This window comes from Paroedura picta, chromosome 3 (genome assembly GCF_049243985.1).
Source record: "Paroedura picta isolate Pp20150507F chromosome 3, Ppicta_v3.0, whole genome shotgun sequence".
NCBI lineage: Eukaryota > Metazoa > Chordata > Lepidosauria > Squamata > Gekkonidae > Paroedura > Paroedura picta.
The window spans coordinates 60,326,047-60,352,556 of record NC_135371.1 but is presented as its reverse complement, the minus strand read 5'-3'; the positions used below and the strand labels follow the sequence as shown (position 1 = coordinate 60,352,556).

The 26,510-nt window shown below is 43.6% G+C and overlaps 2 protein-coding genes across 5 annotated transcripts in view; one reads left to right on the top strand and one right to left on the bottom strand.

Moving 5' to 3' along the window:
• Positions 1 to 12: 12 nt before the first annotated feature.
• C3H3orf18 (chromosome 3 C3orf18 homolog) lies at positions 13 to 15,700 on the bottom strand. Of its 2 annotated transcripts, none has more exons than XM_077325941.1 (5): positions 15,673 to 15,700; positions 9,783 to 10,197; positions 7,556 to 7,581; positions 6,521 to 6,650; positions 13 to 4,224 (listed from the first exon to the last, which is right to left on the bottom strand). In XM_077325941.1, the coding sequence occupies exons 2-5, from the start codon at positions 10,014 to 10,016 to the stop codon at positions 4,153 to 4,155; spliced, it is 462 nt and encodes a 153-aa protein (XP_077182056.1). In that variant the 5' UTR covers positions 10,017 to 10,197; positions 15,673 to 15,700; the 3' UTR covers positions 13 to 4,152. The 2 variants fall into 2 exon arrangements, with proteins under 2 accessions (XP_077182056.1, XP_077182055.1); XM_077325940.1 differs by lacking the exon at positions 15,673 to 15,700 and adding an exon at positions 13,382 to 13,528.
• An 8,943-nt stretch (positions 15,701 to 24,643) lies between these two features.
• HEMK1 (HemK methyltransferase 1, mitochondrial release factors N(5)-glutamine) overlaps positions 24,644 to 26,510 on the top strand; it is a 65,325-nt gene continuing 63,458 nt past the window's right edge. The window contains exon 1 of one of the 3 annotated variants that reach the window (XM_077325939.1): positions 24,644 to 24,871. The gene's annotated coding sequence lies outside the window, so the exon portion shown is untranslated. The remainder of the gene's footprint in view (positions 24,872 to 26,510) is intronic. The other 2 variants (XR_013229090.1, XM_077325938.1) reach the window with 2 other exon arrangements.

Genomic DNA, 26,510 nt, shown 5'->3' with positions numbered 1-26,510 from the left:
CAACCCACTTGGTTTCACATAAATAATTTAATGATGTCTCAGACACAGGAATACATTGTAATGGTTATCCTACATTATCCAGACACTTCTATGTAAGAAAGGGCTATTGCATTAGAAGAATACTGCCATATAAGCCTAGCAAATAACTGTTCCACTCCTTCAGTAAAATCATTCAGTGAAGACTGGAGGACACCCCCTTCCCCAATGCAGGATAGAACTTGCTGGGGAAATGCCACATTTCCTCCATGGCTTCATTCTTATTACATAATACATTTCAGAAACAGCATATAGTTAAAGTGCATGTTTGCACTATATATGCAGTAAGTTAATCAGGCAGCCTCCATGCATTTAAGTGCTGAAAAATTGCAAGAATTTCAGTTAACGGCACTTCATGGTGCATATTGTTGCCTCTGGGAAACATACTGCTTTTTCTTTTCAATATATATTTTTTTTGCTTTGACATTGAAGATGCTTAAGAACCAATGGTGCCAATGAGAAAAGGAGAGAAAAGAAAAAGGCAGCCCTATAAAGTGCTTCTGGAGATTGCCATTGCTGATACCCAATAAGCAGCATTCTTGGCACTCCATAGTAGAGTTCACATGTGATCAAATACTCAAACTGCAAAAAGACCCTGAAAATGTTCTGAGTCTGATGATTGCCTGAAATAAATGTAACTGCTGTCCATGCATTACGCACGCTGAAGTGATTTAAACAAAACTGCTTTACAGCAGCCTAGAATCCAGCCCTCTCTTTCCATATAGTTCATTCTCTTATTGGCAGCCTTTATAGAACGGCCTTAATACCAGATTTCAACAGTAGCAGCTGCTTGGGTTGTATGAGAAGTTGAATTAAGGTCAACTGTGAACTACAGAATCAAAAGAGCCCTTGGAATCATTGGAAGGGGTATTATATAGACCTAAGGAAGTGAATAGCAGTTTATGTGAATGATCTTAGGCAAAATATTTCTTCTGAGAAAAGCCTATGTGAATATATACACCTCAAAGTGGAAGATAAATGTGTAGGAAACAGTTAAACTGGTGGATAAGTGATAATGCATGGAGACTATGCATGACACTATATACTTCCACAAGTCCATTATATGAATAATATTTCTACCTCACCCCACCAGAGTCCTATTTGTGTCCAGCAAACCATGTACATAGGTAGTAAAGTATATGTAAGTGATAATGCTAATATACAGATGCATACACTGTATATATTACAAATTTATCAGTGTTACTGCTGAATGTCTTCCATATTGACTCAGTCTTGTGTGGATTGCCACCCTCCTCTTCCACAGAACTACTATCTCATACACACAAAGTCTACCCACAAAGAATAAGGATAGAAAGCATTTCAGACACGATGGTGGAAGAGACATGTCATCTCTTCTTCCCATCCAACATTTCAAGAATATGCCTTAGAAAGGGGCAATGGAAATGATTCTGTTAAGATGTAGTTGTCTTGCATAACAGAACAACTAGGATACTTTCATCCTCAGACACTTTGTACATTTTCACATGGTATTACAACATTACAACATCATTTGTTCTGATGAGCAGAACATAAATGCATAAGAGCTCCCCCAGTGGTATTGCACTGTAGTGAATAAGGCCCCACAAATGTTACACTGACACTGCATATTACAGTGAATATGCTGCATAATACATCTTCATATTATTTTGTGATTTAATTTTTGCTACCTGAACCTTAGGCAACACTACGCTTGCCATTTTTGCTTTCTCTTGGAACTGACAAAGATTTCTTGGTTTATGCAATTATCATCAGTATGGGTTATATGGCTAGGACAGTTGGCTTCAGGTCAATAGGCTCCAAAATATCAGGCCCTTTCCAGTACTTTGAATTATTTTTTAAAATGTACTTAGCAACCTTGAAGAAGGGTGGGGAATATGTTAATTTCCACAGTGATGTTGGTGAACGGATTTTTAGCCAAGCCTGAGGGTCTATACTCTTTGCATGGGGGTGACATAAATAGGACAATTCCAACCACCAGCAGAAGGCAAGTCCAAAAGCAGCTCTCTCCCTTTGTCTCTCCAATTGCCATCAGGCATCATTGTCCGTATAATGATTCTTTAGGTTTACTATAATTGGACACTCATTTGTTGCAATTGTTTTGTGTAAGGGTGATTTTGTGTGCCTGCTTGAGCATGGAAACAAAAAAGCAGGATAAAAAAAATCTAATCAATTCATAAATAACAAACAGCTTGAGGGCTCAAAATCAAGGCCAGCCACAAACATATCACAGAGCATGAAATAAATGTGCTATGCTGAAACTAGTTGCTACTGTAGGTTCCTAAGTTTCTATGCCACAATTGGAGGGTGGGGTTGGGGGGGAACAAGTTTATCATGTTTGAGAGAAAAACATGAGTAATTGTGGGCTATATCTGCTAAAGAAACTTAACTTCCAATACATAAGAGCTGCGTTCAGATTGACCATGGACTGTTTAAATCATGGTTTATATAATAAGCTCTTAGACCAAATCACACTTAATAATAAATCCTTTGCATTAATTGTAGTTTAATTGCTTTTTGACTCCTCTCCACTGCTCAACAGGAATCTTCCCCCTATCACTGGCTTTTATGGCCATGTAGTCTGAAGAGGTAGTGCAGCTCCATTAGATGAACTTGTGAATTCAGACATGACAGCAAACTCTAGACGGGACAGAACGTAGTTAACAAACTAGCTACAAACCATAGTTTAAGAGCAGTTTGGTGACACCCCCACAAACTTCACTTTTCTTGAGCTGCCTGCACTCAGACTTCATAACTAACTAACTAAGTCACATTTCGACATGTCATCTGAATGCAACGTAAGGAACTGGACCTTATTTGGCAGTGTGTGACCTTCTGCATCACAGCTGTAGTCCCTATGTTCTGTAAACTCCAGTCATCCTGTTTCTCAGCCCCAGACCAAAAAAAAAAAAAAGAAAGAAAGAAAGAAAGAAAGAAAGAAAGAAAGAAAGAAAGAAAGAAAGAAAGAAAGAAAGAAAGAAAGAAAGAAAGAAAGAAAGAAAGAAAGAAAGAAAGAAAGAAAGAAAGAAAGAAAGAAAGAAGAGGACAAAACCCATCTACATTTTGAACACCAATCCCCAAAACAAACCGGACAGCAACAAAAATTTATGCAAATTAAATGTATAGTAGCTGGTCAAGCTTGCATAAGTCCCCCTTTCTTTAGCACTAATCTTCAAAATTCTAGAAAGCATGTAAAATGCAGTGTTATTCTTCACTTTTTGCACTGCTTCTTGCCTGTTTCGGAAAACGAATACAAAAGGCAGATTCTAGAAAGCAGTTGTATGGAGAGATACTGATTTATGATTCTTTCGTTCAAGCCAGAACATGCATGTGCACATAATGTTCTTCTAGAAGTGATTGTTCTTCTACAAATTTCACTGTCTTTGGCTGAAGAGGGAGGAGATGGATTAATTCAAAATCCATTTGTATTGCTTCTAAGACTCTCCCTACCTCTAGCATCAGCAAGTACTATAATACAGAAGAGGTGATGCTTCTGATATACAACAGCATGCTTTTGCTCATTATGGATGTTCAGACAGCTGTCTCTAAGGATTGCAAGAGCACCTATGCAGGAGAAACCTAATGGAAGACAAGGAAAATGCTGTGTCTTGCAGGCCGTTTATACTAAACACAGCTGGTTCATGAGGTGGGACAACCCACATGATCATATATACCCTGGGACAATATCATACACTTATGGCAACACAATAGAGACAGTTGCCCAGGCTCCCAGCTCCAGGAAGTTACCATAGATATTGGCATGAGGCATCACCTTTGAAATCTACTATGGAACCAAGTGGCTTGGGTTAACCTGCAGGATTCTGATACTGGGATATTGTGACAACCACCTATGGGAGGAAAGCCTTGAAAAGGGATACCCCAGTTCCCAAATTTAGCCTGCCACTGTAAGTGTTCTGACCAATTTATCTACATATAACCTTGAATCTTCCATTAAACGGCTTGATTCTGACATCACCAATCCATCTCTGGGTGTAGCAGCATGGGGCAGTCTTAATTCTTGCAATATGCTGGTTCCTGGTGCCTTTTCCCAGCTGAAATAAGTGGTGACTATCCATTGTGAGCTGCTGAGCAATTGGCATTATTCTCCTAACGAACTGTTCATGCATGGATAGCATTTGCAACATCTGTGAACACAAGGCGACTAGGTCTCTGGAGCACTCCTTGGGTTGTCTACAACAGAAAATTAGAAAAGGCAGATTTACAAAGAATGTGTACACACCTTGGTCCCTTTGCCTCTCTGGTGTATAAGGACTCATATTGTTCATTGAACTAGCGTGCAACTAGCTAAGAATAGATCTCCAGTCTTTCTAAACTTATCTCAATAGCAGCCACTGGAAGATTAGAGGTAAAATTACTGGGACTGGAGCTATAACACTGGGTAAGATGGGTTAAGCTTTTCTGTGCCTTTTCCTCACTGCATTGCCAACTAGAAGTGCTCTTTGTTCTTTTGGGACTCACAGGCAGCCACTAGTTACAAAAGCTTAAAGAGACAGGAGATCTGATGACAAACCTCCAATGTCTTGCTTAATTGTTTTAGCCTGGGGAAAATCCTGGGAATGACAAGGCTGTGACAAAACAAAACAAGAATGGAACCAGATTCTTACATTGCCTAAAGATCTTACATTGCCTCCTCCTTTATCCTCCTTTGTTTAAATTTGAAACAAGCAAAGCAATAATTAAAAGATCAGTTCTGAACATGTGCAAAATACTTCTTCAATATCACTTTCTAGAACCTTAAAAAAATATATAGGAAAGTTACATCCAGTATAATTTCCCACATATATAATCACTAGAAATTAAGCCCGCTGTGAAAAAAATACATCAGGCGCTAGTGGATGGGGCGGAAGAATGTAGGGAAGGGAGGTAGAAGAGGGAAGGAGGAATGGGAGGGACAAAGGAGGGGAAGGGGTTTTTGAAGGGATGGATAGAAGGGAGAAGAAAAGGAAGCGAGCAAGGAAGTAAGACAGGAAGCCAGTGAGAGGGAGAGACAGAGAGACAGGAAGGAAATAGAGAAAGAGAGGAAGGAAAGAAGGAAGGAAAGAAGGCAGAAAGGGAGGGAGGTAGAATGGGCTGGAACGGGTGTTTTTGAAGGGCCGGGTGGGTGCGGGGGCGAGGGGGATGGAGATGTGTGTATGGGTGTGTGGGTAGGAGTGGGGCCAGAGTGCGGGGAGATTGCTGAGGTGAGGAGGGGTGGCCAGGGAAAGAGTGGTGTGTGTGTGTGTGTGTGCGCACGGCGTGGCCTTCTGCCAGGCACAGGGGCACCCTCGCAGTGTCCCGGGGCACCCTCCTGAGTAAGGGACCCGGGGCGGGAAAGGAGCAGGGAAGCTGCGTCTTCGACATGGCGTCCCTGTTCCTATCCCGAGGAGGAGGAGAACCCGGCCAGAGGACTCACCACGCGGCCATCCTTCTGTGTCTGCGTGGTGATTCCCCGGCAAGGCCAGGCCAAGCAGCCAATGGGGAGCCGTGCGAATTGGCCGCTTGGCCCTGGATGGACACTCGAAGGGCCCACTCAGGAGCCGCAAAGCGGCTCCTGATTGGGCCCTCCAAGTTTTTATCCCGGACAGAGCCCGCCCTTTCTCCTCCCACATTGCCCTTACCCTTTTATTTAATACCGCGGGAGCTGTTACAGATATGCTCAGTACATTGTTGCTACTTCATGTTATACAATTGCTTCTGTGCAACCCTAAGCAGAGTTACACCCTCATAAGTTCACTGAAATCAATAAGCTTATAAGGGAGTAACTGTGCTATCAGGTTAGGCAAGCATCATAAGACCATGAAAGTAGGACCACTAATTAAGATTCTTCCAGGATAAGTGGCTTGCTGACTATATCCATTATCTCTTTTCTTCTCTTTAGGGTCTATTAATATTGCTTGATTTTTTAAAAATGATATGTTTCAAATCCAATCTTAAATTTCTTTGCATGTATGCCTTTGGAGCCACAATGCTGGATGGAGGCGAAGTAACCCTTTTTTCTTATGTCTTTTCCTCAATGTAAATTTGTACCCTAGAGGTTGGGGTTGCCATTCAGCCTGGAGAAAAATGTCCTGCCTCTTTCAGAAAGGCTTAATGTGTAGAAATGGGCATGGGAACCTGTCCATAGCACAGAAGTCAATAACATCTCATTCATTGTCTACTAAAGAGACAGGACATTTCTCTCCAGAACTACACAGCAGAGTTTGCAAACATCAGTGTCTGTGGCTCAGAACATGCTATTAAAACTAAAGCCCATTTTACTTTCAAGTAAACATATACAGGTTGCAGCATTCATTAGATATCACTTTTTCAAAAATATGTAAAAGTCTGATGTTCTAGCCAATCCTTTATTGCTTAAATAAAACTATTAATTTTAGTTATACAGTTGCAGGTTTTCTGGAAAAGATAATAGCACTGCAGCAGGGAAGAGTGGATAGACCCCACTCTCCCACCCTGGAGTCCTGCAGGCTTTCATGCTTAGGTGCCTCACCTTGTTCTGGGAGGCTTGCAAGGAAGCAGCATCTCTGCCATGCTCCAACAGCTCCTGCTCCAGCTCATCTTGTTCTTCAGCAGGATCAAAGTTGTACATGGGCATGAGTTGATGTCGTAACTTCTCTAGTCTAGTTAGGGAAGATGGATAATAAAAATCTGACCACTATAAAATGACAGACCAGACAAAACCATCGACTTTCAAATACTGCTCAATTGCCATCTCCAAAACATGAGATGGTCTAGGACAGAGGCTGCAGTAACAGAATTTATAACTTGAAGATATTCTCTTACACTTAATAGCACTAGTTTGAGGACATGCTATGAGATCACATGACTTTAGCTCTAGCACAAGACTTAAAGGCTGTTTTACAAGACATTTTAATTGCTCTTGATCTTAAAGTTGTTTTAATGAGCCGTCCATTCCTCATTCTAATAGTCTTTATCTATGGACTTGGATGATATAGTGGCTAAAAAATGTGCTAAGGTCTGGGATGATGCTGTTTCAACTACCTGTGTCAAAGACTGACTAGCAGACCTGAAGCCAGTCATGGAGCCTCAGCTCCTCCATCTGTTATATTGGGATAACAATATGAACCTAACAAGATAATAAGCATGAAATGCTTTCATAGAATCATAGAAGAATCATAGAGTTGGAAGGGGTCATACAGGCCATCTAGTCCAACCCCCTGCTCAACGCAGGATCAGCCCTAAGCATCCTAAAGCATCCAAGAAAAGTGTGTATCCAACCTTTGCTTGAAGATTGCCAGTGAGGGGGAGCTCACCACCTCCTTAGGCAGCCTATTCTTTCAATGAGGAAGGTACTCTGTCAGTTATAAATATTGCTAAGCCCTCTGAACAGACACAGTATCATTTCTGTTGCTCTCAAAATAAGTGGAATCTTTGGACTTGGTTCAACCTCTGTTGCTTAAGTGAGGAGGCTTTTACTGGCAATTTTCTGTATGTGTGTGTGTGGGGGGGGAAGATGGAATAGCAAGAGAAAACCATTGCTTTACCCAAGGGCATGAGCACTTACCGTTTTCTTTTCCTTATATACAGAACCTGGAAAAGAACAAACATTGTCAATATAGACATAGAACACACTCCTCCTCAGTGAGGTGAGGGAGGTTAGGCTGAAAATATGTGATTGGCCCAAAACCACCCAATGAGCTGCCACCGATAGGGATTCAAACCTGGGTCTTGTATACCTTTTTCTGAAGCTCTAACTTTAATACCACACTGGCTTTCATAGGGTGGATGATACTGAAGTGTAGAAAGCAGCCAGGCCTAACTGAGTCACACATCTGCTGGAATCAAGTCACCCAGGCTAGGGGCTGTTCTAGAATTATAACTGAATTCCAGACTATCAGATGTGGAGAAAATGGCTACTTAGGAGAGTGGACTGTGTGGTTTTATAGCCAACTAAGGCCTCTCCTTCTGCCAAGCCCAGCCCTCCTCAGATTCCATCCCCATAATCCCCAGGAATTTCTCCACCTGGAGCTAACAATCCTGAAACCTGGGACCAATGAGTCCTTCCTCAAAGTCTAAAAATAGGCCTGGGAAGGACCCTGTCCTCTCTTCCTGCCTTTTCCCCCATCAGAAATTTAACATGGAATACTGGGGTTACCTAGCAACAACTAGTGAGAGTTCATTGCTTAAAGCTAAAGGTACTCCTTCCAATATTTTTTAACCCCATGTTTATTTTTTCTGCAAATCTGGGACCCTTTTCAGGTTTGTAGAAAGATCTGTCTTGCCCATCCACAGCTCCTGTAGCTGGATTTAAGTATCCAAAGGTTTCACCAACTTGGCTATTAGTATAGGGACAAGTGGGTTCCCACAAGAAACTTGTAGAGTGGTTATAGCATTCCCCTCACCTTTGCTTTTTCCTCTCTCCCACCACCTCTCGCATTTTTCCTCCAATCTGCCACCTTTTGTCTTACTCTTGCTCTTTCCACCGTGCATGTCATTTCCTCTTTCTGCTCCCTCATCACTCATTGTTTTTCTGCTTTCCCACCTCATAATTGTGCATCTCTCTTTCTGCCCCCATCACTCTCCCAGTCTTCTACCTGTTTCCTTCCCCCTGCACAGCAGCAGCAGTGGTGATGGCAGTACTCCCAGCCACCCACCTGCTTTCTTACTCTGCTCCCCACAGCAGCAGTGACAGCTCTCCAGGTTTCAGAATGGATCTCTCAGCTAGAGATCAATTTCCCTTATGGTTGCCAGTTCCAGGTCAGGAAATACTAAGAGATTTAGGGATGTATCCTTATTGAGTCACGTAAGTCAGGTAGTATAAAGTCACCCAGGGTTGCTGCCAGACTTAATTTGCCAACCTCCCCAGAATTACAACAGAGATCTGTTTCCTTAGAGAAAATGGCTGCTTTGGAGGATGGACTCTGTGATGTTACAGTCAGCTGAGGCCTCTTGCCCTCCTCAAGAAGAAGAAGAAGAGCTGATTCTTATATGAAGGAGGCTCAAAGCGGCTTACATTCACCTTCCCTTTCCTCTCCCCACAACAGACACCCTGTGAGGTGGGTGAGGCTGAGAGAGCCCTGATATCCCTGCTCGGTCAGAACAGCTTTATCAGTGCTCTGGCAAGCCTAAGGTCACCCAGCTGGCAGCATGTGGGGGAGCGCAGATTTAAACCCGGCTTGCCAGATTAGAAGTCCGCACTCCTAACCACTACAACAAGCTGGCTCTCAAGACTCCATCACAAAATTTCTGAGAATTTCCCAACTTAGAGCTTGCAACCCTAAGGCTTGGCCTCAAAGGCCAAAATAAGCCTGGAAAGGGCCTTGCCCCCTTTCTCTGCCTTTTACCAGCAGAACCAAATTTGGAATACTATGGTTGCCTAGCAATACCTACTGAGGGAATCTGTTTGTAAAACCAGAGGCATGTCTTTTATCATTTTGGCTTTTTATAGCTAGCCAGGTTTTCTTTTTCTTTTTTAATTCTATGTTTTCTTCTGCAAATCTCAGGCCATTTTCAAGTTTGCACAATGATCTGTCTTGTGTGTTCACAGCTCCAATTTTTAGATTTATGTATCCAAAGACACTCTAACCCAAAATTATCAGTATCTTTATTAAACCTAAATCTCCAGGATTTTTTGGAGAAACCATGAAAGTTAAAATGGCATAAACCAAATCAGTAGTAATATCCTCAAACAGGTGTCTAACTACTGGTATATGAGTACCCTGTCTAATGAAGCTCCTGAGCTTTGTAGTTTTCCACTCTCCAGTAAGAAACATTGACAATTTATGCCTTACCATTGCAACAGCCAATCCAATCACAGTGATGATGCCAAAAGAGAGCAACATGGTCCCCATCCCTGGGCCATGGCTAGCTACATCTGGAATTTTGGTGCTGTTAAAGCTGCTGCTTTCAGGGGTCAATGTAGCAGTTTTTGATCCAGCCCCATCCACAGCAGTCCCATGGTCTGGCTCAGAAGTGGTAGCACTGTTGTGGTACAAAGTGTTAACAGTAGATGTGCTGTAACTCATTTTGGGTCAGGGCTTTTTATCTTCTTCCACTTAAATAGTGCTTCAGCTCTTGAAGACCTTAGTGTTCAACGGTGTCATCATCTATGAAGTCATTCCTTTTCTATAAAGAAGCCTCCTGGAAAGCTCTTTCCTTGCATCCTCTTTAGTGGCTCTTCTGTACCAAAATCTCATTGGCTAATCCCTAGCAACACAGAGGACAGATAGACATACATTATTCCTACATATTAACACAATAATGTCACCTAATTTGTAATGTGTATTAATTTATTTTTCTTATAGCCCACTTTTTCTTGTTGGGACTCAAAATGGAACACAGGGTGTAAAACAGTGCAACCTTAAAGCATAAAACAACCAATGCAACCGGGCTAGGATTACAGAGCAGAGTTAACCACTAACAGAGTTAGCCACTAACTAAATTATCTTCCGATTGTGTCTGAAGAAGTGCGTGTGCATATGAAAGCTTATCCCTTGACCAAAACATCTTGCCCAGCTGAATCTATATTACAAACAAAGGCATACTACAAACATAATCAAAGGTGGATTACAAGTATAAGACAACCATGCAAAGACAGGTAACACCTCCAATAATCACTGCACTAGACTACTATTCTGTTCCCCTGAAAAGATGCCTTCCTGGACTGTTCCATTCTACTATTGTTCTAATTTTTTTTTAAATCTACTTCTGCAGTGCCAACTCCAGGAAAATTACACCCTTCTATTGAAGTCAACAGGCTTAGAAGGGTATCTCTGAAGACGTGTGCTTGCTCACAAAAGCTTATATCATCATGAATAAAATTTAGTTGGTCTTAAAAGTGCCACTGAACTCAAACTTTGTGCTGCTGCTTCAGACTAACACTACCCAACTGAATCTATAATGACACTGTTAAGCATGCATAACATGCATCATACACCGGGGGGGGGGGGGAGAGAACTAGGCCTGGTGGGCTTGCATCTTGTGCCCCATTTTCTGTCAGAAGTGCTACCCCTCCATGCGTGAAAGAATCAAGGATGTCAATTTGCCTATGATGAAAACAACATGGGCAAACATTCTCTGAGCCAATTAACTTTTTTCCTGAAGAGATCCTTTCAGCAGCAAAAGGGGAGTCTGCCTAACAGTTGCAATGACCCAGAGCAGAAAATGTGGGCTTGCTGCAACCCCTTGAAATGTTTGGTTCAAGTGAAGCTGTCTCTTTTTTAAAGTTCTAACCTAAGCTGTAGTAAGTTCTAACCCTTAATAGTAGAAGAAATGCAGTAAACTGAGAGAACTTGTCTCCCATTCACCCATGTCTCAACTATCAACTAAATGGTCATATTAGGAAAGGGAATATCCTGCATCGACAGAGATATTACACTAAAGATATCGGACACAGTATGTTTACATCAAAAGATTCCACTGGGTTTCACGGGGCATAGATGATCAGTAATGATTTCAGAAAGTTGGGGCCAAAAGGTTACCGCTTCTTCATGAGTAATTTAAGCGAGACATTGTCCATTTTAACTCTCATACTCAGCAGCTACTAACAGAATTGTCCCTACCTTTGAGTGGGCATGCCATTTAGAGTAGTAGCCTAGGAATTGGGTTCAAAACCTTCCTTTCCCATATAAGTTCACCAAGTGACCTTTGGCTATCAGGTTTACAGAGTTTTGGTTGAGCAAGGTAGAAATCAGGAGAACAATGAAGTAAGCTGCTTTAGGTTACCATTGGGAGGAAAAACATGATACAGATAAAATAAATGTATAAAAATAAGTAAACCTTTCATAACATTCCTCAAATAAAGGCATTTACACTCACTGCCATCAGGGTATTGTTTGGAAAGTGAGTTCCAGAGAACAAGGCACCCAGGTTAATCAGTGAATTAGGCAGCACAAAAAATGGCATAGAAAACAAATAATGTATCCAATTGATTTTGATTCTGCACATACATTGTGGGGGGGACACTTTTTTTTTTGCTACCTCTGATCTCAGTGGGTGATCATGAGATGTTTCTATTCCAAGACTGCATATTTTTTCTCTGATCACTCTCCCCAGATACATCCAAAGCTTATAGACATCTAAAAATGTTCCCTTCAGGCTGCAGTTTTATATGCTAAAAAGTCTCTACTGGTAAAGCCAGAAGGAAGTCAATTAAATCTCCTAAAGCATTTCATGATTTCATTTTCTTTTTTACACTATGGTCTTTTAAAAGGCAGGAGACCAGGATTGCATGAAAATAGTCTGTCCCCCCCCACTCCACCCCCCCTCCCTCTTTGCTCAGGTGATATTTTCAGAGAATTTTCTACCCTGAAGAGACCCACTGGATTTACATCCCATCATTCATGTATAGTACAGGTTCTTTTCCCATCACTTTCCTGCTGAATGTTATGTTGAATATTTTATAATCCCTTTTGGAGAGACCTTCAGCAAAATCTTTAGCCCAGAAAAAGTCTTTATGAGAATGAAGGAAGCAAGAGGAAAGAGGGGGAAATATTAAATGTCGAGCCTGTTTTCTTTTGTGTCAGGGATTCCCTCGGAAGTGTGGTTTAAACATGCAATTGAATATACAGGCATTAAGGTTTGAAGAGACAGCCAAATCATATTTTGGTTAACCTTTGCGGAGGCAACCATCCACCCTGAACTCCCAACAGTGTCCACCAGAGCCTGGGCTGAACTGCAAGGTTTTTCACCTGTCTGGCCTGACTTTGCATCAAAATGCACAAGTGCTTCCCCAGTAGAAGAGCAACTGGATAGCACTCTCCCTGGGGATGTTTGCTGAACCTGGCCCAAGTCCTTCCCAGTGGAGAGCCAACCAGGAGAGAAAGAACCCCACCATGGAATGACAGGCAGCCAGACACCACCTGGCTCTGTTAGGCAGCAGCCCATGCAGCAGATGACCTGCTGGGTTTTCCTAGAATAGCCAGTGCTCCTGTTCTCCACCAAGCCCTGTGGCCTGGGACATAGTTGTGTCCCATGCCCCTCTTCCCCTTGTAGCATGTGCCCCTTAGCGGGCTAAACTAAACGGTGACATCAGTAACGCTAGCAATCATTCCCAGGCCAGAACCAGTGGAGATCCCAGCGACATCTAAGCAGCTCAGACCAAGATCCCTGAGCCAGGCAAGGGCAAGCCTCCTTCCTCACACTGGGGACCATAACCTCTCCTGTCCTTTGGGCAGGCATGGAAGAGCCCGCCCGCCTACTTGCCCTCGCTTCCGCCCGGCCTACAACGTGGGAGAGTGACTCGCGTGCAAAAAGGGTGGACCGTGTCTGCGTGTGCTGGAGGTGGCCACACTCTGCCCCCCTCTCCTCCACAAAAAAGCCGGCTTCAATGGCCGCTCGGAAGGACTTGGACCACCTCAAATCTTGGCGGCTTTGCTACCGGTCAGATTACCTGCACCGGAGAGGCAGGAGCTGCCGGCGCGGCTTCTCTCACGGTCTTACTGGCCATTGTGCTTTCCGAGATGCTCGAAGCAACCCGCCCCACTCCTGTCGGCGCGCTGATGTTCCGCTTTGATCTCCTCTTTGCCTGGGATTGGCGAGGGGAGGACAGCGCTCTGGTTTGCGATTGGTCCGTTAGTCTTTCACTCTCGGCGGCTGAGCAGTGTGGAGCTGCCGGGATTTGCTTTCGGATGGGCCTCGCTGTCAACCCTGTGCCCGGCAGGGAGGTCGAGGAGGAGGAACTTTAGCCCTCAGATAAACCTTTGGGATCGCGCCGCTCTTCTTCATAGTATACCGCTTTGACATGCCTCGTGTGTAGGAAGGCGCTTTTTCTTGCAAAATGGCTGTGACTGGCACATGCAGGAGGAAGGGGTGGAAATCTGCACCGCTTCAGACTCTGGGATTAGGGTTGCCAACCTCCATTTGGCCCCTGGAGAACTCCTATTATAATTGATCTCCAGATAGCCAGAGTCACTTCCCTCGGGGAACATGGCTGTTTTGAAGGGAGGACACCATTGCATTATACACTGCTGAGGTCCCTTCTTTTTCAATACCTCACTCTTTTCAGTCTTCACCACCTCCCCCCCCCTCTCCCAATAAAAAAAAATCCAGGTGGTTCCCAACCCAGAATAGGCAACCCTATCTGGAGCCCATATTCGGAAATTTCTTTCCAGAAAAATGCCACATGGAAATTTACCGCGGCCACATTAAGCAGGAAGGTTTCTAGCCTTCACCACTTGCCTAGTTGGTTTCTAAGCTTAACCTCCTCTCACTGGAGAACAACACACAATACTGCTCTATTGTTTTGAATGTGTACATAGGAATATACAGACCCATCCCTTCCAGGTACTGAAATATTCCTGTGCCAAAAAATATTTTGCCACTCTTACAAGTAAATATGGATAGAAAGCAAATACCTCTTAATGAGTATTGTAATAACATGTGTGAACTTTTGTTATCATGATGATCAGGATATATGGGAACAATAAAACCATTGGTCATCTGTCACTGTATAAAATCACAACTAAAAGGAAGTGGGTGAGAGGCTCACTCTTGGTGCCAGATAGTTGTGCGTTTGTTTTTTGTTTTTTTTGGGGGGGGGGTGGAGAGAAGCTTTTACAGTTGGAGATCTGAACCCAGGATTCCCAGCAAGAAATAGAGCACCATCATATTGAAAAATACACACAGAATCCTTTGCCATTTGAGATTCTGAGCTTTTGCCAGATGGAGCTGTCAGACTTCCAAATAAGGCTTCAGGGAAACAAATAAAATCCAATATGTCTTCTTATCTTAACCTAAACGAACATCTGGAACACTTTTGCTAATGTCACAGGTCTATGTGCATTTTACTGTTTTTGAACTCTAAGAACAATTATTGCTATTTCTGAAAGTTTTTATGCATTAAAAATGCAGACTTTTCTTGGCAGAAATAACAATCCTTAACAATGCAGCTTTAAGTTCATATATTAACTGTTCAGAATGACAACCAAGCCCCATTGCTGGATTAATGCAATTATGAGGGTTGCTAAAGGGGGGGGGGTCCTTCCTCCTTAATAGAGGCTTAATAGGATGCTATTTTCCTTCATGCCGTGAAAAGTTTCACCTGCCTATTTCCATACATTAAGCCTCAAAGGCCCAGGCACTTTTTCTCAAGATTGTTGGTAACTCATTGGAGTACTCTGCCAGTACCACAGCAATGTCAACCTGGTGCAGGCATGGCTGCATAAGTATAGGGACCAGAAATGGCTCCAATCAATGTGACCCAAAGCTTTATTGTTAAGGCTTGCAAGAATTGGGAGAAAAAAATGTCCACCCTGCCTGGCCTTCTGACACACCAGCAAGGCCATGGCATAGCCTAAGATACCATTTAAGAATGATAGAAACCTCAGCTAGGATACACATATCTGAGATGACAAGACACATTGCATGAGGTTTTATTGTTCAGCACATTTGAAGAACAAGGGTTTTTTAATTTAGAGCTCTGCAGGAACAGCACTTTGCAAGAATAGCAAAGGAAGAAAACAACCACAGTTACAACATCTTGCTCACACTGCTCTTCTCAGAATCATTACAACGATTCCACTTTAGGACACATCCTGGACCCCTACTCTTCCACTGGAAAATGCAAGTACAGTATATTCTGGAGAACAAGGCAAAGAAAACAACTGCTTCTAATTCTGACTCCTACATATGTTTCTGTCACTAACCCCCCCCCCATAATCTCCCCCCCCCCCAACTATTTACTTTGCATTGACTCAAAAGCTGGAGTTGCTTGGACAGGAGAAAAGTGTCCTGTTCTTTTAACAAAGATTTAATAAGAGTTACTTACCAGATGATGTTATTTAAATTCATGTCATAAGATGCTTCAGCTGCCTTCCACTCATTATACTTGTATTAAAGGGACAGGTTTTTCCTTCAGGTCAGGGGGTAAGTCAGTCAGTAACCCTTTCTCTTTCAGCAGTTGCTGACAATATATCCTGCACATGGAAGTATTTACAGTACAGAAAAGAACTCCTCCCCAAATATACTGACAGAGCCTCATTGTCATGCATTAATAAGGGAGCAGAGTCTAATTCTAGGTAACTACGCTTCTCCATTCCACCCATTGTTAATGCTGGACATAATGCTTGCTTTGAGGTCAGAGTTGTCAACAACCTGAAGAAGAAAAAATGTCCTATCCCTTTAATTTGTGGCTTAGTGCATAAAACTAGGCAGCTGAAGCTCTTTAAGGCATATTCACTTGGAAAACAATGTCCCATTAAGTCTGTATTAATTGTTCTTGGTCTAGCCTGGCTCTTGTGCATTTCAGGCTGATAAACTGACAGTCGTTGGACCAGCATGGCTGTGCCTATTTTATTTAGAAAATGTACATGATAGACAACTCTACACATGGACAACATCAGACGGTCAACACAGAAATCAGATTGACTATGTGCTCCGCAGCCAAAGATGGAGAAGTTCTATACAGTCAGTAAAAACAAGACCAGGAGCCAACTGTGGTTCAGATCATCAGCTTCTTGTTGCAAAATGTAGGCTCAAATTGAAAAAAGTAGGGAAAAGGGTCAGACATGATTCGATGCTTGCACAGGGGATACCTTTAACTCTAGCTTTAGGGAAAAGCACTAAGCCATTCAGGTATGAACTAAATCATATCTAACGAATATACAATAGAAGTGAGAAATAGATTTAAGGAATTAGATCTGATAGACAGAGTGCCTGAAGAACTATGGACAGAGGTTCGCAACACTGTACAAGAGGTAGCTACTAAAACCATCCCAAAGAAAAAGAAATGCAAGAAAGCGAAATGGCTGTCTGAGGAAGATTTAAAAATAACTGAGGAGAGAAGGGAAGTGAAAGGCAAGGGAGAAAGAGAAAGATACACCCAACTGAATGCTGAATTCCAGAGAATAGCTAGAAGAGATAAGAATGCCTTCTTAAATGAACAGTGCAAACAAACAGAAGAAAACAATACAATAAGGAGAACCAGAGTTCTCTTCAAAAAAAACTGGAGATATGAAGAGAACGTTTCATGCAAAGATGGGTATGATAAAGGACCTAAATGTTAGGGGCCTAACAGAAGCAGGTTTTAAAAAGGTGGCAAAATTATACAGAAGAACTATACAAGAGCGAGCTTAATATTCCGGATAACCACGATGGGATAGACACTGACCTAGAGCCAGACATCCTGGAATGTGAAGTCAAATGGGCCTTAGGAAGTCTGAGCAACAATAAAGCTAGTGGAGATGACAGCATTCCAGTTGAACTATTCAAAATCTTAAAAGATGATGCAGTAAAAGTGCTACACTCAATATGCCAGCAAATTTGGAAAGCTCAACAGTGGCCACAGGATTGGAAAATGTCAGTTTACATTCCAATCCCAAAGAATGTTCAAACTACCATACCATTGCACTCATTTCTCATGCTAGCAAAGTTATGCTCAAAATCCTACAAACTAGGCTCCAGCAATATGTGGACCGAGATACTTCCAGAAGTACAGGCAGGATTTCGAAGAGGCAGAGGAACTAGAGATCAAATTGCCAACATATGCTGGATCATGGAGAAAGCTAGAGAGTTCCAGAAGAACATCTACCTCTGCTTCAGTGACTATGCTAAAGCCTTTGATTGTGTGGAGCACAACAAATTGTGGGAAGTGCTTAAAGAGATGGGAATACCAGAGCATCTTATTTTGAGAAACCTATATGCAGGTCAAGAAGCAGCAGTGAGAACTAGGCATGGAATCACTGATTGGTTCAAAATTGAGAAAGGAGTTCGGCAAGGCTGTATACTGTTGCCTTGCCTATTTAACTTGTACGCAGAGCACATCATGAGAAAGGTGGGGTTAGATGAGTCACAAATTGGGATCAAGATTGCAGGGAGAAATATCAACAACCTCAGATAGGCAGATGATTCCACTCCAATGGCAGAAAGTGAACTAAAGAGCCTTTTGATGCGGGTGAAGGAGGAGAGTGCAAAAGTTGGCTTGAAATTCAACATCAAGAAAATGAAGATCATGATATCCGGCCCTCTCAATTCCTGGCATATAGATGGGGAAGAAATGGAGGTGGTGACAGATTTTATTTTCCTGGGCTCCAAGATCACAGTAGATAGGGACTGCAGCAAAGAAATTAAAAGACGCTTGCTCCTGGGGAGGAAAGCTATGGCAAATCTAGACAGCATCCTAAAAAGCAGAGACATCACACTGCCAACAAAAGTGCGTCTACTCAAGGCTATGGTCTTCCCAGTTGCAATGTATGGCTGTGAAAGTTGGACCATAAGGAAGGCCGAGCGTCAAAGAACTGAGGCTTTTGAACTCTGGTCCTGGAGAAGACTCTTCCGAGTCCCTTGGACTGCAAGGCGAACAAACCAGTCAGTCCTAGAGGAGATCAGCCCTGACTGCTCCTTAGAAAGCCAGATTCTGAAGATGAAACTCAAATACTTTGGCCATCTTATGAAATGGAAGGACTCCCTGGAGAAGAGCCTAATGCTGGGAGCAATTGAGGGCAAAAGAAGGGGACGACAGAGAATGAGGTGGCTGGATGGAGTCACTGAAGCAGTTGCTGCAAACTTAAATGGACTTCTAGGAATGGTAGAAGACAGGAAGGCCTGGAGGATCATTGTCCATGGGATTGCAATGGGTTGGACACGACTTTGCACATAACAACAACAACAACAACAACATGATAGATCTCCACTGACCTACTTAAGGTGACTATTTGGGAGCATGCAGTAATTTTGTGGGTTTGCAAACACAGCTTTCAAAGGTGCAAGTGCCTTGCTAGAATGAGAGACCTGGCAACCCCATTCATCTGACTTGCATTCAGAAGAACTTGCCTGGGAGAGTCCATGGATTTTTTTTTCTAATGTGAACTGTGGCTATGGATTGGTGAGATGGTTGGCAAAGTTATTCTTCTTTCCCCATGTACTGGCTTGTCAGAAGGGTATGTTATAAACTCCTTGGAGTTGAAAGGGGCATTGTATACCACCTAGTTTAACCTTCTGCTCAAAGCAGGAAATTCAAAGCTGTCCATCTTGGCTGAAGACTGTCAAGCTCTCTACTTTCAGCAACTTTCTCCTAACATCAACTGTAATCTACCATCCTGCAACTTAATTTGAATTCATTTTCCCTTCTAAAACAGCAAAGTCCTTGCTCGGCTGTTCAAGTATTTGACAAGTATAATTAGGGTCAGCACCTTCCAGGTGTAGTTCGGAGATATTCTAGAATTACAACTGATCTCCAGGTAACAGAGATCGGTTTACATGGAGAAAAGTAGTTTTGGATGGTAGACTCTATGGCATTATATACTGCTGAGTTCCTGCCTGTCTACAAACCCTGCCCCCTCTGGGTTCCACCACCAAATATCCAGAAATGCCTGAACTTGGATCTGACAACTGTAATTGTGTCCCTTCATTTTGTAATTTATAGCCTAAGCATACATGCTCCAGCATGACACAGTGGTTAAGAGCAATGGACTCTAATCTGGAGTTTTGATTCCCCATTCCTCTACGTGAAGCCTGACTGGGTCAGTCACAGTTCTTTCAAAACTACCTCAGTCCCACCTACCTCACGAGGTGCCTATTGTGGCAATGGTGATTGTAAGCTATTTTAAGACTCCTCATAGTAGAGAAAAGTGGGGTATAAAAAGCTTATTATTCTCAACCAAAACAAACAAAACAAACTCTAAGACAAAGGGAAGAGGCCACGGGGACAGAAGGAAATGGAGTTGAGAAGAAAAAAAAAAGGAGAGTACTGGTAATTGGAGACTCCCTGCTAAGAGGAATGGATCGCCACGTGGCTGGGCCCGACCCCCTAACCCGAGAGGTGTGTTGCTTGCCAGGGGCAAAAATTAAAGATGTTTCAGAAAGGCTGCCCAAACTCCTCAAATCTACGGATCGCTACCCATTTGTGATGGTCCATGTGGGAACGAATGACATGTCCCTGAATACCATCGCTCCTATTAAAAAAGACTATCAAGATCTGGGGAGGAAGCTCAAGCAAATGGGGGCACAAGTGGTATTCTCTTCAATCTTGCCTGTCAAGGGAAGAGGAATGCGTCGGGAGAGGAAGATAATGGAGGTGAATCACTGGCTGCGTAGTTGGTGCCGGCAGGAGAGATTTGGTTTCTGGGACCATGGGATAGGCTTTCTTGAGGAAGGCCTACTAGCACCTGATGGACTGCACTTATCAAAACTGGGGAAGAATGTGTTTGGCAGGAACCTGGGGAGATTCATCAGGAGAGCTTTAAACTAAAGCCACTAGGGGAAGGAGACGATCAACATAGGGAGTGTATGGAAGGAAAACTATCGGAGGCAGCCCAACCGGCAAGGCCAGCTCATAGGGAACCAAAAGTAAAAGGATTCAGATGTCTTTATACTAACGCCCGAAGCATGGGCAATAAAAAGGAAGAGCTGGAACTTCTCATGCTGATGGAAAGGTATGATCTAGTAGGCATCACAGAAACTTGGTGGAATGATTCTCATGACTGGAATGTAATGGTGGATGGATATGAACTGTTCAGAAAAAACAGAATAGATCGAAGAGGTGGAGGAGTGGCACTGTATGTGAGAAAAGGGCTTACCTGTCAGGAAATTCTAGTGAAGGAGAGCATATCTACAGTGGAAAGCATCTGGGTGAAAATAAGCGAGGGGAAAACAAACAGTGTGGTGGTTGGTGTCTGCTACCGACCGCCTGACCAACGAGAGGATGTGGATGCTGCACTTTGTGAGCAGCTTGAGAAAATATCCAAACGGCAGGACCTTGTCATCATGGGTGACTTCAATTTCCCAGATGTGTGCTGGGAAACAAACTCTGCGAAGCGTCCTCAGTCATGCAAGTTTCTGACCTGCCTGGCTGACAATTTCATTTATCAAATGGTAGATGAACCCACAAGAGGTTCAGCCATACTGGACTTAATACTGACCAACAGGCAAGAGTTGGTGGATGAGGTGAAGGAGGTGGGGACCCTAGGGGGAAGTGACCATGTCCTCATAGAATTCCTTTTGAGATGGGGAGCCAAGGAAGCTTGTAGCCAGACGCGGATGTTGGATTTTCGTAGGGCAAACTTTAATAAACTCAGAGACATGATGAGTGTCATACCATGGACGAGAATGCTGGAAGGGAAGGGAGCATGTGAAGGGTGGGCGCTACTCAAACAAGAGCTATTGCATGCTCAATCAATGACTATTCCAGAAAGACGAAAACACTGCAGGAGCTCTAAGAAGCCTATTTGGATGAACAGAGAACTTCAAGAGGAACTAAGAAAGAAAAGGAAAATGTTCAGGAAATGGAGGGAAGGACAGAGCTCTAAAGAAGAGTACCTACAGGTTACTAGGCACTGTAGATCAATCATCAGAAAGGCCAAAGCTGAGAGTGAGCTAAGATTGGCCAGGGAAGCCCATTGTAACAAGAAAAGATTTTTCAGTTACGTGAGGAGCAAACGTAAAGTAAAGGAGGCAATAGGCCCGCTGTTGGGTGCGGATGGACAAACTCTAACGAAAGATGCAGAGAAAGCAGAAAGGCTTAGTGCCTATTTTACATCTGTTTTTTCCCACAGGTCTAAGTGTTTAGGCACATCTAGAGATGGCTGTAGCCAAAGGATAGTGTCTGGGTGGCAGGTTAACATGGATAGAGAGGTGGTCGAGAGGCATTTAGCTGCACTGGATGAGTTCAAATCCCCTGGTCCAGATGAAATGCACCCGAGAGTACTCAAAGAACTTTCCAGAGAACTTGCACAGCCCTTGTCCATCATCTTCGGAACCTCTTTAAGGACTGGAGATGTCCCGGAGGACTGGAAAAGAGCAAACGTTATTCCGATCTTCAAAAAAGGGAGGAAGGATGACCCGGGAAACTACAGACCAGTGAGTCTGACCTCTGTTGTGGGGAAGATAATGGAGCAGATATTAAAGGGAGCGATCTGCAAACATCTGGAGGACAATTTGGTGATCCAAGGAAGTCAGCATGGATTTGTCTCCAACAGGTCCTGCCAGACCAACCTAGTTTCCTTTTTTGACCAAGTAACAGGTTTGCTGGATCGGGGAAATTCGGTTGATGTCATTTACTTGGATTTTAGTAAAGCTTTTGATAAGGTTCCCCATGATGTTCTGATGGATAAGTTGAAGGACTGCAATCTGGATTTTCAGATCGTTAGGTGGATAGGGAATTGGTTAGAGAACCGCACTCAAAGAGTTGTTGTCAATGGTGTTTCATCAGACTGGAGAGAGGTGAGTAGCGGGGTACCTCAGGGTTCGGTGCTCGGCCCGGTATTTTTTAACATATTTATTAATGATCTAGATGAGGGGGTGGAGGGACTACTCATCAAGTTTGCAGATGACACCAAATTGGGAGGACTGGCAAATACTCCGGAAGATAGAGACAGAGTTCAACGAGATCTGAACACAATGGAAAAATGGGCAAATGAGAACAAGATGCAATTTAATAAAGATAAGTGTAAAGTTCTGCATCTGGGTCAGAAAAATGAAAAGCATGCCTACTGGATGGGGGATACGCTTCTAGGTAGCACTGTGTGTGAACGAGACCTTGGGGTACTTGTGGATTGTAAACTAAACATGAGCAGGCAGTGTGATGCAGCGGTAAAAAAGGCAAATGCCATTTTGGGCTGTATCAACAGAGGCATCACATCAAAATCACAAGATGTCATAGTCCCATTGTATACGGCACTGGTCAGACCACACCTGGAGTACTGTGTGCAGTTCTGGAGGCCTCACTTCAAGAAGGACATCGATAAAATTGAAAGGGTACAGAGGAGAGCGACGAAGATGATCTGGGGCCAAGGGACCAAGCCCTATGAAGATAGGTTGAGGGACTTGGGAATGTTCAGCCTGGAGAAAAGGAGGTTGAGAGGGGACATGATAGCCCTCTTTAAGTATTTGAAAGGTTGTCACTTGGAGGAGGGCAGGATGCTGTTTCTGCTGGCTGCAGAGGAAAGGACACGCAGTAATGGGTTTAAACTTCAAGTACAACGATATAGGCTAGATATCAGGAAAAAGTTTTTCTCAGTCAGAGTCGTTCAGCAGTGGAATAGGCTGCCTAAGGAGGTGGTGAGTGCCCCCTCACTGGAAGTCTTCAAGCAAAGGTTGGATACACACTTTTCTTGGATGCTTTAGGATGCTTAGGGCTAATCCTGCGTTGAGCAGGGGGTTGGACTAGATGGCCTGTATGGCCCCTTCCAACTCTATGATTCTATGATTCTATGAACCTTTGCTCAAGGGCATTTTCTTTAGAATGCCTACAACTTTAACCTCTCTACATCTTTCTTAAAGCACAGCACGTAGAACTCCTCTATGGCAGGAGGCCTCTCTCCCACAGTCTTCATGGTCCGTTGCCACTCCAAGCAGCAGCAGGATATTACTGACATCTGGGCTACAATGTCACTTCCATGGAAAACCTAGAAGTGGTTAGCTCTAAGAATTGCCAGGAAGTCTGTAGTTTTACCATAGAATTTCCAGCAACAGCTACGACAACTTGATGTCTCTTCCAGATTTTCTTCCTCCATATCATTGAGCACCAACTCAAAGCCTTCCTAGGCTAATGATGGACCATTAGTTATTTATAATCAACAAATATTTACCAATCTCTAACTAGCTATGAATTCACCTGACATCTAGCCCACATTTAACCAATTTGTTAACAAAATGGTTGAAGGAATATTTTGCAAATACTTTTCTGAAATCAATATATATAGCATTCCCAGCTACCACTAGGCCATGCCCCTGTTGGCTTCAGTCAAGCTACGCACTCCAGGTTTGCCAGGTAGGACTTGGAGATGTTCTGGAATTACAGCGTATTTCCCAACTTCAGAGATCAGTACTCCTAGAGAAAGTGGCTGTTTTGGAAGGTGGACTTCTATGGCATTATACCCCAATGAAGTCCTTCCTATTCTCATATCCCACTCTTTCCAGGTTCCACCTTCAAATCTCCAGGAATTTCTCAAGCTGGAGGTGACAACCCTACCTTTATTCTTTCTTCACGTACTTTCAAATGTGTGATGCCATTTAAAATACACTACAAACTAAGGTAACTATGAAATAGTGGGGGTTGAACAGACAGGGCACAGTCTGAAATGAGGAAAGCATCAAAAGGCTAGGGTTGCCAATTTCCTGGTGAATCCTGGAGATAGTCTGGAATTACAGACTTTGTCAGAAATACAGTCCAGTTTCTCTGTAGAAAATGACTCTCTTGGAGGATGGCATTATATTATGTTGAGGTCCTCTCCCCATCCTACACTCCACCCCAAGATCTCCAGGTATTTCCCAATCACAACTTGGCAACCCTAAGTACAACTCAGGTTGCCAACTTCCAAGTAAAGCATTGAGATCTCCTGCTATTACACCTGATCTCCAGACGATCCAGATCAGCTCCCCTGGAAGAAATCGCTGCTTCGGTGGGTAGAGTCTGTCATTATACCCTACTGAAGACCCTCCTCTTCCGAGTCTTTTAAGAATTTCCCAACCAAGAGGTGACCATTTTAATAGGTGCCTTATTTCCTGTGATGTGCTTGATCCAATGGGTGGGAAATTATTGTTCCTTTTCAGTGCTAAGAGCAAAATCCTGTGAAGTGAATCCATCTGAAGACAGCAGGCTTTACTTAAAAATACAGTTATATAAGAGCAGGCTGCCGGATGCCACCGCATCTTTTCACTGACTTAGCCATCCAACTCTTTTTTCAGTGGAGCAGCTGTAATCCGGCCGGGTTTCCATGAGGGCTGGCTGGCTTTCTTCTGCGCTGTGAATGCATTAAGAAGCCTCCGGAGGTGGGGCTTCGGTGCTCTAGGAACTTTATGCTGACGTCGGAAGATTCCCATACGGCTGAATTGCGTGTTGCTCGAACCGGAAGTGTACTGCTTGCTATGGGCTTAATTGGCCCGATACTCGCGTCGTGCGGGGAAGAAACGCAACTGGCAAACGAGCCTTTGTGAAAACGTACAGGTAAAAACTTCAGTAATTGCACTGGCCCTTTCCCCAGTTTCTCACCCGTGAAATAGGAAATATTCCGTTACCCTGTTTGATCCAGTGTTTTCTTTCTGTCTTTTGCCGTGGGTCCGTCTGTTTTCTCATTCTCAGCTTTTGAAAAGCAGTTCTGCATTGCAAACTATTTGTTCGGTCAATGGAAAGCTGACCAGTATTTTCTGTTAGTCTTCGCAAAGTGTCCGTATCAGGGAGTGTATCAGTGGAAGAAGGTGTGTGTCAGAGAGCGAGAGGGAGTGTCTTTACTGTGGCTGAACTCCCTTGGCTAGTGGCGGATTATGATTTTTTAAAAGTGTTTCCTATGACGCGGACACTTGCCCTACCGTCACCTGTTTGTAGGTTTTCTAAAGTATGTGATAGGAAGGGTAGGGAAGGATATAGATTTTTGTTTTTGAACAGCAGCCTTCTCTGGCCGTATCATACAGCTGTCTTAAGAACTATTTGGTGTCATCTTCTCACTGTCTAATTTCCTAATTATTTAGGTGGGCTGTGGATAATAGTCTCATCTGCTGAGTTCCTGAAAAAGAGAACATTAAAAAACCTCTCTAGTGTCAGGCAAGATCCAACTTTTAGCCTTTTTTGCTTTAATATTCTAGCAATGGGGGGTGGGGTCCTTCCTTTTACTGTTATCCTGTGCAAATCTCTCACACTATCACCTGCCTGTCACCTTTACTTGCTTATGCTAACAAGGGAATCTGGTCAGTTATATTTAACTCTTGTGACTGTGCAAACCTACACGGAAGTAAGTGCAATTAAATACAGTGAGACTTCTGAGTAACCCTGGGAACTCCCATGCCTGGACTGAGTGCAATTAACACCTGCACCAATAGCTAGGAATTTGGGCGTGACCTTTGATGCTTCCCTTTCCATGGAGGCTCAGATCACTAAAGTAGCCCAGACGGCGTTTTTCCATCTTCGTCAAACCAGACTACTAGCTTCCTACCTGTCCTCAGATCACTTAGTCACAGTGATCCATGCAACAGTCACCTCCAGACTACTGTAACTCGCTCTACGCGGGCCTGCCCTTGTCTTTGACCCGGAAGTTACAATTGGTACAGAATGCGGCTGCTAGGGTCCTCCCTAGAACACCTTGGAGGGCCCACATTCAGCTGGTACTTCAACATCTGCACTGGTTACCAATTTGTTTCCGGGTCAAGTTCAAGGTTTTGGTTTTAACCTTTAAGGCTACACGCGGCCTGGGTCCTGCCTACCTATGGGACCACTTGGGCCCTTCGCTCTGCGGGTGCAAACCTACTGGTGGTTCCGGGCCCTCAGGATGTTCGCCTGGCCTCGACCCGGGCCAGGGCTTTTTCGGCCCTGGCCCCAACCTGGTGGAATGAGCTCCCGGAAGAGCTAAGGGCCCTGTCGGAGTTAACAGCTTTCCACAGGGCCTGCAAGCCAGAGCTCTTCCACCAGGCATATGGTTGAAGCCAGGGCGGGTGGTCCTGACATTGGATCTGGGCTCCCTGGGTTCATCTGAGTGATCTGATTGCCTCACTCCCATATTAGCAACCTGATGCGGTGGGGGGGGGGGTTAGTGGGGTTCGCCTGTTGCCCAACATTGATAGTACAGATTGGTTTTAATGGTTTTATTGTAATT